This window comes from Rana temporaria, chromosome 6 (genome assembly GCF_905171775.1).
Source record: "Rana temporaria chromosome 6, aRanTem1.1, whole genome shotgun sequence".
Lineage (NCBI taxonomy): Eukaryota > Metazoa > Chordata > Amphibia > Anura > Ranidae > Rana > Rana temporaria.
The window spans coordinates 81865828-81878873 of NC_053494.1; the positions used below are offsets into that span (position 1 = coordinate 81865828).

General features: G+C 44.3%; 1 protein-coding gene across 1 annotated transcript in view; it reads right to left on the reverse strand.

The window, feature by feature from the left end:
* Positions 1 to 13046, reverse strand: part of EMP2 (epithelial membrane protein 2) — a 432614-nt gene that overhangs the window by 192413 nt on the left and 227155 nt on the right. Inside the window, exon 3 of the mRNA XM_040356960.1 lies at positions 8734 to 8830. Within this exon, the coding sequence (XP_040212894.1) occupies positions 8734 to 8830 (97 nt within the window). The remainder of the gene's footprint in view (positions 1 to 8733; positions 8831 to 13046) is intronic.

A 13046-nucleotide genomic window follows, 5' to 3' on the forward strand; every position in this document is an offset into this window, starting at 1 on the left:
CTCTCAGCTTTATGCTCAAAATGAAATGTGCCTTTTTCAGGAGTCGTATCAAATATATCATAATCATTTTTACAAATATTTACAACTACGACGTGCAGCCAATTCACAGTTTAAAGGCGTCTGGATGAAAATAAGTTCTATGCTATTAATGTCATTGTTGGCAGGGGCTAAAAAAAAAAAAAAAAAAAAAGAAAGGTCTAATTACGTTAGCTTATAGTCAATTTAAAGTGGAGTTTCCATCCCAAATATTTTTTTCATTATTGTGCTCATTAGACCTAAAAATGTAAAAAAAAAATGTTCATCTGGAAATGCCTGTTGCTATGCCTTTGAAACCACCTAGGATTCTGACATCTCCCTCTAATGCTCCTGGGAAATGTGTGTCATCATTTCTCCAGGATGCAGTGCGCTGTCCAATTATCACACCCCATCCAAGACTTCCAGGAAGTAAGTGCTTGTAGGCTTCCCAATGCCCACAAGCAAAATTACAACAGTGTAGACTTTTTTGAATATCTATGCGGATCGGCGGCGGATTGTAAAATAGTAAGTGACCGGATTTATATTATAAAAACGCAGGATGAAAGGACATACATTTAAAAAATGCTAATTGTGGTTGGAACTCCGCTTTAAGATGAAGAAATTATAGACAGTCCAGGTAGAAAGGGTTGGGAGAAAGATCAGGGGGGTATAACAGAGGATGAATGGCGGAATATTCTGAAGAGGGCCCCATTGGTATCTCTATCACAGGCACAATGCTTAGCACAACTGTTTATTATATACAGGACATATAGAACCCCGGTAAAGCTATATCGGTGGAGGCGGAGGGAAAACCTGGATTGCCCATGGTGTAAGCAGTCCCCAGCTGACCTGATCCATATGTTGTGGAAATGCCCCAAGCTGGTCAGATATTGGCGAGAGGTGGTATCCACAATCAATGGAGCATATGACACTCATAGAAGTGGAACCAAAGACATGTTTATGTAAATGAAGAGCTATATCCATGGGAGAAGTTAAATATCAAAATTGGCAGATCATCATTTATTGCTCGTAAGCCAATTACCAGAAAATGGATGTCTCCTAATAGACCAGTATTTGAGGAATGGCATTCTCAGGTAAATGCGACAATATTAATGGAACTGGTGTATACGATCAGGGGTAGAATAGAAACACTAGCAAAGTCATGACCTTGGGTAACAGCCCCAGGACTTTTTTTTTCATTTGCCTCCCCTAGAACATCATAGAAATAACGTATGTTGTAATAGGTGGGCAAACACGAGCAGGATAGGCCCTTGTATAGTATATGGGAGGACTAATAATGATGGTCTGGAGGGGGGGGGGGGGTTTCCTCTTCCCTTTTTTTTATCTCCCTCGTCTGTTTGTCTTTTTGTTTGATTGTTTTCTTAGGAGTGATATAATGGTAATCTGGAGATTTGAAAGTAGAGAAAGTTATTGTAAAGAAATAACATGCTTAACCACGTAAGGACCGCCCAACGCCGATATACGTCGGCAGAATGGCACGGCTGGGTACAATCACGTATCTGTACGTGACTGTTAAATGCCCATCTGTGGGTCACGCGCCCGCGACCCGGTCCGAAGCTGCGGGACCCGCAGACCCGATCGCCGCCGGAGTCCCGTGATCGGTCACAGGAGCTGAACACACCTACCCCGTTCTTCACAGTGACGCTGTCATTGATCTTCTGTTCCCTGATATAGGGAAAGGCGATCAATGACGTTATACGTTCAGGCCCGCCCCCCTACAGTTAGAAACACATATGGAGGTCACACTTAACCCCTTCAGCGCCCCTAGTGGTAGACTCCCAAACTGCAATTGTAATTTTCACAGTAAACAATGCATTGTTATAGCACTTTTTGCTGTGAAAATGACAATGGTCCCAAAAATGTATCAAAATTGTCCGATGCGTCCGCCATAATGTCGCAGTCACGAAATTTTTTTTTGCCTATTGCCGTCATTAGTAGTAAAAAAAAAAAATTATTAATAAAAATGCAATAAAACTATCCCCTATTTTGTAAACACTATAAATTTTGCGCAAACCAATCGATAAATGCTTATTGCGATTTTTTTTACCAAAAATATGTAGAAAAATACGTATCGGCCTAAACTGAGGAAAAAAAATGTTTTTATATATTTTTGGGGGATATTTATTATAGCATAAAGTAAAAAATATTTTGGTTTATAGCGCAAAAAATAAAAACCGCAGAGGTGATCAAATACCACCAAAAGAAAGCTCTATTTGTGGGAAAATTAGGACACCAATTTTGTTTGGGAGCCACGTCGCACGACCGCGCAATTGTCCATTAAAGCGACGCAGTGCCGAATCGCAAAAAGGGGCCTGGCCCTTTACCTGCATATTTGTCCGGGTCTTAAGTGGTTAATCTGCAGAAAGAGATTTGTAATATGCTGACTTGTAATGTTTGAAAACATTTTTTTTGTTTTTTCTTTTAAACTTCAATAAAAATAAAACACAAAAAAAACACACACACCTCTATCACAGGGGTAATTAAAACTCACAGAGGTCCGTTCAGCAACATTTTCTTCCAGCAGAGGTCTGATCATCATGTCGTTACCCGTGGTGCCTTTTTGCATGTGCCAAACCGCATGTTGCTGCCACACTATTTTGCAAAATACATCAAAGACGTCTTTCTCAGTGTTTCTTGCGGGTAGTGCAGCTCATTAAAATGGGCTGCTATACCCACGACGTCTGCACCTAGTGCACATGTAGAGATCTGAACCCATTCTTACATCAGCATCCTCAGTCCCCAGTGCACATCAGAGTCCTCTACCTCTTAGGCCCCATACTCACGACCAAACATGTCTGCTGAAACTGGCCCGCAGGCCAGTTTCAGCAGACATGTTTGGTCGTGTGTGGGCGCGAGCGGGCCGAATTCCAGCAAACATTTGCCCGCCGGGCCTTTTCCCAGCGGGCAAATATTCCTGGACTTGTTTTAAAACAGCCCGCTGGAATTCAGCCCGCTCGGACATGTACGGTCGTCAGTACAGACCTACCGTACATGTCCAGGCGCCCGCCGTCCCTCGCATGCGTCGAATGACTTCGACGCATGCGTGGAAGCATTTTAAAGGCGGGCCGCCCACGTCGCCGCGTCATTGTCGCGGCGACACCGCGTCATCGACGCGGCGACACCGCGGACACGCCCCGCGTATTGTTTACGCGCGGACTTCTGTACGATGGTGTGTACAACCATCGTACAGAAGCCCTCTGGCAGACATGTATGGTGAAAACGGTCCGACGGACCGCTTTCACCATACATGTTTGTCCGTGTGTACCCGGCCTTAAAGAGTGTCCTCAGATCCTCCTTTATAAACACCCCACAGTAATGTTCTCACACTTCCATAATACGAAAAAAAGGGTGTGCAGCGCTATATAGTGGTAAACCAAACACAGTATTAAATATATTAACTAAATGATATTGTTGTGCGTTTAGATGAGCATGTTGGAAATGTTAGGCGCGGTTTCCCCAAACATATCTTATCTAGACACTATACCAAACATCATGATAAGAAAATTAAAAGGGACTCTGTTTTTACCCATTGACAAAATTTGTCCCCATTGGAGAGGCACAAAGTCCGATCCATTTCTAGACTTGAAACTAAATCGATATTTGATACGAGGTCCTATGTGCCCTTTGGCTTAAACGTCGACTGGGACATTGTTTTTATTAATAATGCATGAATCTAATTTATCATGTCTTATACCTTTTTTCATTTTTATATACACCTATTTTAATTTAATATAATTTTAACCTTCATTGGGTTTTTATTTAAATACCTACATATCACTAGGATTTATAGGTATTCATCTTAGGTTGTACGTTAATTTTCATTGTTTTCTTGCAGGTTATTTAGGTCAATGTTTATATGACCTTATATCCTGTTATACAGGGTTTTCATATTATAAGCGGCGCCTGCTCGGGCTCCTATATGTTCTGGCCTATTTTTCCTCATTTAGTACCGATTTGCTATTGAGCCACTAGATGGTGGAATACCATTCATCTCCCTCCAGGCTTCCTCTGATATTCTTGTGTATTGAATGAATGCTGGTTAAAATGGAGACATCCATACTTTATCACCTTCCATTTTTGCCCATACTTAATATGGTGCCGCAAGACTATATAAACAGCACACGTGATGACGCAGACACAGCCAATCCCCAGACGATGTCCTGTTGCGACGAAACGTGCGTAGGTTAGGCTGCCGACTGACGTTATTGCGTTGTTTGAAGGTGATGGTTATGGCACTGAACAGGCAGAGGAAACCCAAGGAGACGCCATTTGTTTTTAATACACCGCGGATTTGTATATGCCTTCTTGCAAGTGCAACTTTTTTACTTTCATTAAACTGAAGTCAATCAGTACTACACTATGAGGGTTTATTCTTTTTATTTTTGAGTGATACCGTATCCTGCAGCCTTGAGCCACAGCATAGGTTTTAGGTATACCTGGATATCCCTGTGCATGGTGAGACCACATCTTTATCTGGTAAGCAAATCATTTGCTCACACTCTGGGTGTTCGCCAATCTGGATGGAGGATTTCACTTCTCGCGGTCACCTTTCCGATTTCTTTATACCATATCTTGGAAGGACACCGACTTCTTGTTATTCTCGCTCAGCATTGGGACTTTGTTTTTTTATAGTCAAGATTCACTTTCTGGACTCTGCCTTAGTTTTCTCATTGGAACTTTTTTCACCACTACCTACATTTTTTATTCTTATTTTTGCGATTTTTTTATATTTTTTTCACATCATTTGATATGCTTAACCTCCATATTCTATTATTGTTTTACATTGTTCATCATTATTAACATTTTGATGCTCACATACCGTATTTATCGCGGTATAACGCTTTCCCGCGTATACCGCGCACCCCTAAAGTTGCCCCCGAAATTCCTGTACAAAAAAAATATGTTATATGATTTTATTACTTACAGTTTTGGCGTCTTCCCAGTGTCCATCGTCCGGTCCGGCGTCCTTCTGCAGCCTCGATGGTATCCTCCCGGCTTCTCCAGCGCGCGCCTCAAGTCAAATTCCCGCTTCCCGCGCTCAGTTCGAATGCCTCCGCCGACATATACCGAGTGCAGTACACTCGGGTACATTCGGCAAGGCTCGGCGCCGCTCACGCTCTGACGTTTATGCGTGAGCACGAGCGAAGCCGAGCCTAGCCGAATGTACCCGTCTGTACTGCACTCGGTATATGTCGGCGCAGGATTTCAAACTGAGCGCGGGAAGCGGCTATTGGCGTATATCGCGCACCCATGATGTTCCCCTTATTTTAAGGGGAAAAATAGTGTGCGATATACGCCGATAAATACGGTATGTTATAAGGGTTTTTATTTAATTCCACTTATTTTTTTACACTCAGTATTTATCATTTAGTTCATATATTTAATACTGTGTTTGGTTTAGCACTATATAGCGCTGCACATCCTTTTCTTTATTCTATTTATGAGTTGTGTATTGCTAACTTTTTTGGCAGCTTTTTTAGTATATTCAGTTGTGACAATTTTTTTCATTTACTTTTTTCAAGCGCAGCGTTCAACCTAATATTTGGTTGTTTTTACAGGGGGAAGAAAAGGCTGCTAAACGGCGGTGCCGCAGCAGGCTGCATAGGAGAGCCAGGCAGTCCGCCATTTAGTGATGCCCGCTCTATCACATGCAATTCATAAAGTGGAGTTGTAATGGTCATAAATGTAACATATCGGGGAGAAGGGGGTGGTAAAGGGGCTGTGTTAAGCACTGGTTAAAATTACCCAATACTGATCTATCTGCTTTTCAGAAGACTCACTCAACAGGTGAGATCCCTTTGCAGTGGTTATATTTATCTACCTTTTTGTACAGGGCCATAAAGGAAGGTGTCACTCTCCTGCAGCTAGGAATCCCTAATGCTCCTTTCACAGGAGGCATTCCATTTGTCCGCTTTTCATCCATCTGTTGACGGGTGAAAACCGGACAACAAAGCATCTCTATGAAAATACACTTGCTTCCGTCAATATCTGTTTTTTGGAACGGATCAAAGCCCTATTTAAAAAAAAAAAAACACAAACGGGTCATTTTGCATTGGTAGTGGATGGATAAAAACAAAAAATACTTATGGGAAAACCGATCCAGAACCTGATGGGAAAACAAATACGTTCTCTATTCCCTTTAATTAGCTGAACTAGATGTCTTTTTTCTACCCAACTATGCAACTATGTGGCTGAACGGAGGAAAAAACGGAACGCTCGCGTGAGAGGGCCCCCAAGTGTCATTTATTTTGTTCTGTAGAAAATTTAAGCAAAGCACGGCAGCCATAATTTGGTTTTGTAATAGCCGTTGCAGTTGCATTATCGGGGTGTTCTGCTGAGGACATTTCCCTACTGAAATTCCCAAAGGATACGGGAAACTAAAAAATCTTACCCTTTGAAAAAGTAATATGGACAGTGATGCAACGGTTCAGCAAAAGAGCCATGGTGATGTCACTTCCGGTCGCGCCCGAGATCAGAAGTTTCCTATGCGATACATGCTGTTTGTTTTTTACATCAACTGCAAGTTACTATTATATTAAATATTGTTTTCAAAATACTGCACTATGGAGCCCTCCTCTTCCTTTTTCATGTCATTGAGCATTAGCTTGAGAGCTTGACTTTACCTGAATAACCGGGGAATCGATCTGCCCGAGACCGTTCGGCCAGTGTGCATTTGTCAGTGAGGCTCATTTATCTGATACATTAGGTGAGAGGGAAAACGTTGTCACCGATGGTGGAGATTAGCCGGATGGTGGCACTTGCACTTTACATCCGATGAACTTCATCACACGTTTGGATTCAGCATCACATTTGGATTTCTTTGCACTGTATAGGGATTGTGCAAAAAAAGGTCTATAAAGTTCAATGTATATGGAACAAAGAATTTTGCAAATTTCCCTTGTTGGACGTCCTTGATTGCCATTTGCACTTTGTTTGCCATTGTTGCACAATTGCCATTTTCACATACATTTTTTGCTATCTTTTGCACAAATATTTTTTCTTTGCACTTTATATTGTCAGTTTGCACAGCTGCTATTGTTGCACATATTATTTGCATAGGTATTATTGGATATTTGGTACTGTGTTTGCAGTAACTGTATATACTCGAGTATAAGCCGACCTGAATATAAGCCTCGGCACCTAATTTTACCACAAAAAAAATGAAAAAATATTGACCAGGAATATAAGCCAAGGGTGGGAAATGCAGCAGCTACTGTATATGGAAAAGAGGGTCAACAATGCTCAATTGCCGCCTCACTGTGCCCATTTTGAAAATTTGAAGTGGTGGGTGCCCAGGGTCACAGGTTGAAGCGGTGGGTACACATCCCTGCTGTAAAAGAATAGAGTTTGAATGCCCAACTCTACCCACCCCTACCCATATACTGCCAGCCAAGGGGCCCCACACACAGCTGGCAGCACGGGTGTTTCTTCTCACAGCAAACAGGCAGCTTCCATTACTCTCCATCCCCCTCCCCTTCTCCCAGAGCCGACAGGAAAGAAATAGAGGAAGAATAAAGTGAACGCACAGAATTCTCTGGGTTTCTTACCTCCCTGGGTCCGCTGCGACTGTACATAAGACAGACAACCATCTCCATTAAATTTCCTTACTTTATTCCAGACCGCAGCTTCACACGAAAGGCAAGTCTCTATGGCAACTGAACGCTTCACCACTACTGCTAGACCTAGTCTCCACCGCGCTTCCTGCCACAGCAACTTGAGCCCCCGACGTCTCCAGTCAGCAATGGATGCGGGCGGGTGCTTCCCTGTCTGCTCTACCGCTTACAGTCTGCGCTGTGCACTGTAACAAAGCTCCGCCTCCGTCACGGACACGGTAGAGGAAACCTGACTCGAGTATAAGCCGAGGGGGGCATTTTTCTGCACAAAAAAAGGTCACACTTGGATCCTTATTATGAATGTTTACATGAGGATTAGCAAGCACCACATTCCCAATATTTTCCATTTATGTCTAGTTTGTGAACACCTTTATGTTGGCAGCTACTTTATTAGTTTTAGATCACCTTTCACCCTTGTGGTTTGCGCATTAGTATTCCCTATACACAATTTAAAAATTGTCTAATCTATTCCCCGATTGTGCATTGCTATGAAATCTCTTGATACAGGGGCTATTTTTACCATTAATCTGCAGGGTTAAACCATAAATTCTGTATGGCTGGGGAATGTCTTATTCCCCAGCCATACATGCTAGCCGTGTAAACATGGCAGATTATTAGATTATTATTTATGTCTTTATCCTTCTCTTTTTATCTACTGTATTTTACTACGTTTTTTGTTTACTTAACAAATTTCAACAGATTGAAATCTAAAATTGGTAGCAATCACAAAAAAAGATAATAAGTTGGCTTTAAAATTAAAACCCATCATGCCTAAAGTAACAAGGTTGACATATGAAATTAAACAGGCACACAGACATACAGTATATAGAACTCTCAGCAGCATCCTAACCCCGGGCACACATATCCACTTAAAGCTCCAAAGTCAGAGGATACCCCTCATCACATGGAGTGCGATTAGGGGAAGGTGTGGCAGATCTTACTTTGGCAGTGTGTAGTTAACATATTGTGTACTCCTGAGAGGCACGATAAAAAAAAAACATGCAGATTGTTTTTCAGTCTTTATGTCAGAAGACATTCAAATGTGACAAATGTAAACAACTGAGATTTTAATGCTGAAACTTACTAGGGTTATTACTTCCAATTTCTAAGCACTCTGTTTTACTGGCATTCAAACAGACCTTCCAGATGTCAACATAAAAGTCTTGTCCAACCCACCAAGCCTGCGAATACAAAAAAAAAAAAGTAAAAACGCAATACATTTTAAAATCAATTTATTTATTTTTTTGAGTAAGACTTAAGCACTGCTTGTGAGCAATTTCGATACATATACAAGTGTTTCTTTCAAAGATAGATGAATATATCAGCTGTTCCTTAAAATTCTTCTCAACTTGTCTAGTAGCTGATCTTCGTTAGGTAAACAGTTTGTAAGCAGAGGATTAATGCATCATCTGCATTTTCCTGCTTGAGAAGCAAGGATCACAATGCCGTAGCAAGGAAACCTATAATGGACGCCAAGAAACACCTACTCTAGGAAAGGTCCATATTGGCAATGTTATCATTCATAGAGATAAGTGAATCAGTTTGAAAAACAATCTAAACCGCGAAATTCTTGCGAGATACCATTTGATACCTAGTAATCAAGTCAGCTGCTCGCACTGATCACGTCTCATGATCAACAAAATTTAAATATAGAAGGAGAGTGCCACACTGTCTTACCTTTAGTTGTGATACCTTATTAAATAACAGATAATCTTATTGAAAATCATACAACTATTGCCTTATCCATTATTTAAAGTGTCCACGTGAAGAAAAGAGCTACAGTGCAAAAATGTATTACAATATGTAGATTTGAAAGTCCTTAAAAAAGTGCTTCAATGATATCACAAAAAAATAAATAAAAATGTGTTCCAGTGCACTAAAGAGAACACACCACTTCAGTGGCTACAAACTGCTTTTGTTGCCTGTATAGATTGGTGCACTATAGCACCCATTAAATGTGAGTACCCCAATATAGGAATTGTTGCATATTAATAAATATTTTTAAACGATAAACACACCATCGAGTTTCTTCTATTATACCAATATGTGGAAAAATGTACCATAAACCAGCCCAGGATCCCAGTATACACATTGAATTGCAAGTATGCATCCTTGATGTCCAAGGACGCCAGAAAGTCCCCCGGATGGAGCGCAGCTACCACCGAACGAATGGATTCCATGCGGAACTTCCTTACCTTCACAAAGGCATTTAGGGCTTTTAGGTCCAGGATTGGACGAACCCAGTCCTTCTTTGGGACACAAACAGATTTGAATAAAATCCCTGAAACCTCACTTCCTCGCAGCGGGGGGCGTGGCCTGGACATGGCTAAGTGAAGCAGCTTTTCTTTAGAGCTCCTGGCCCCGGCCCTCTATCACCGGCAAATATACTAAATAGGTATGCCATCGACCAAAGAGCAGAGGACGAGAGCAGCTACCAGGGTGACCCGTTCAAGCTCTGCCTCAAGCGACATACAGCGATACTTTAAGCTGAAACCGAAGAACTCACCCGGGGCTAGAGCAGAGGCACACCACGTGGCGAACTTGCAGAGGCCCAGGAGCAAAGTGAGTGGGACTCGTCTCCCGACACCCGCACTTCTCCTGACTGCCTGCCCGACATAGCAGAGACATTGCATCCACCGCACAGTCCCCCGGGAGTGATCCGGTGGACCAGGACATCCGTGCCCTGCTACAGGCTCTCCCCACTGGGACAGACATTGAGGTGCTTATACTTCGCCTGGAAGAGACACACCGCCGGGACTTCCAGGAGGTGAGGGCTGATGTCTCCAGCCTGACAGACAGGGTGACCTCGGGGAGGCTTCTTTTACTGCACTGGAGCACCGGGTGTCTTAGCTGGAGCGTTCTAGAGACCAGCATCAAGACACCGCCATTGCCCTACAACTCCACTTGGAGGAAATAGAGCCCCGGAGTTGTTGCGGCTCCGGGGGATACCGGAGACGGTGCAGGCGGAGTAGCTCTGGGAAGCAGTCCAAGGTCTCTTTCGGAAGGTCCTGGGGAATCCGACAGACAGTCGAAATTGACAGGGTGCATAGAGCCCTCGGCCCCAGATCGACGGACCCGGAAAGGCCTAGAGATGTGGTGTGCAGGCTGCTCCGATATGCACAAAAAGACACTATCCTGCGCAGAGCTTGGGACCTGGGAGAGGTGTCCATGGTGGGAGCACAAATAAAAATTCTACCTGACCATTCCAGGGCGACATCGAGGCGCTGAGCCCTGCTTAGACTGGTCCTGGAGCTTGCAAAGAGGAAGGGGTTCACTTACCGGTGGGGATACCCCTTAGCGGTGTCGTTTCGGAAAGACGGATCCGCATTCACCCTGCAGATGCCGGCGAATCTCCCAGCGCTCTTTCACTTCAATACTTTTTTTTATTATTTCCATTCAAATACAAAAAAGGTTACATATCCATATTTTACAGTCCATACATTTTATGTGCATACAAAAAAATGTGTTACATAGACTAAAAATATTCATTAATCCCATTCCCAACCCTCCCCTCCTCCCTCCCATCTTACTTCTAAAGAGCATACACGTTTTATCCATATTTCTTTCTTAATTTGTTCTTTACAAATTTTCCTTAAAGTGAGTGGCCTATTTTACGTAACCAGTGCTCCCATATTGCTTTAAATTTTTTAAGGTTTCCCCGTCTGATCCATGTTCCTCTCTCCTTCCCTATTGTGTTATTCATTAATATTAACCCATTCCATTACTGTGGGTGGATTTTGTGCTTGCCATTTTAGTGCATGAGTTTTCCTCGCCTGAAACAGGCATCTTATAACCAGAGCTTTTTTTCTCAGAAAATAGGTGCAGGAACTCAACCACGACCCGTTCAGATTTCACGAACAGTAGAAGGGTCTTAAAGGGGCATTAAATACCAGGATTGCATTACATACAGAGTGCAGAGTTCAGGGGGTTACACACAGAGTGCAGAGCGGTCACTTGTAAACACAGAAACCAGACTTCATATTGCTTACCGAGTCCACTGGCAAAAGTGTAGATTTTTCCCAGTTTATTGCCAGGCCCGAGAATCGTCCAAACGCTTCTACTGTTTGCACTGCAGTTTTGAGGGAGGTTGTAGAATTTCCCAAAAAAAGGAGGATATCGTCCACATAAAGCGCAACTTTTTCCTCCACTGTTCCTCTCTGGAACCCCTGTATATCCTGTCTGGATCTTTCACTTCTTGGATACAGACCCGATTCCGGTACCCCACTGGCTCCAGGCAATCCCGCGACCTCCTGGCAGATCGGGCCCCTTTGCATACCGTGTTCCGGCGCAGCCGCGCCAACAGAGGAGTAGAAGAAGACTCAGGGCTGCATCTGGAGAGGACCACCGTGAGTAACCCGAATGCCGTCACTCCTGAGTGCCTTCCGCCCCCCCCCATAGACTCACACTGTCCACTATTCCCCTGTGACACCATCAGAGCAGGAGACTCCGGGTAGCGGCCAAAGTGCTTTATTGTGTGGCGGGTTCCCCTCCCCTCACCTGCTGGGATCTGCACCGGGGCGGCAGGGTTGGCTTCCCCCCCTCCCTGCAGTCATCCTCTGTTATCCACCACGCACGTCGCGCTGGACGTGACATGCGCCCGGCCCCCCCCTCCCCCGGGCTGCTCGGGAGTAACCAGCGGGGTTAACGAGTGGAGGCGGTGCCTTACAAATTCCCATGTGCCACGGCGATGGATCGTGCCCCTGCTTCGGTGTTCTGCCGGCCCTTGCCGAAACCTGACCCCGGCCTGCCGCCGTTGCGATGACCCCCTCCATTGCGCACTATTGTTAAAAGGTATGCCCCCTGCTGGATCTTGCGGACGTGCCATTAAACGTGCCTGTGCCAACCCTGCTGAGCTAGACAGAAGAGACAAAAAGGTAACAAGCACACCGATGTACCCCCCTGCCGGAGAACGCCACCCTGTGGAGGGAACCCTTGTGGAGACCACCTGAGATCGTGATGGGAATGGCCGGAGCATCCACCGGGAGAGACATCTATGAGAAGTAATCGCTACCCTTTTTCTTTTTTTTTTCTTTTCTGTCCCTGGGCCTTGGGGGGGGGGGGGAATGGGGCCTTGTGCATTAGGTGGGGTGGCTGGCTGTCGGATATGGCAACTTTGGGACGCTGGTGTTAACTGTCCTGACCCCTCCGGGGCGCTGAGCGGGAGGTGACGCATTATTATTTTTTCTTTATTTTTTTTTATTCTTTGGGGCTCAGCCCCGGGGGGTTGGTGGGACGGGGGCCCGGGGGGCGACTGGGGCTGTTTGCCCCCTTGAGAAGCTGGCCGCAGTTTCAACACCAGGGGATGTGTCAGAATCTGGGCGTACCATATGAGTCCCGGATATGCGCGGGTGCCCCCGCTGACTTGGGGGATATTAAGTGGGGGGGGGGGGGGAGGGT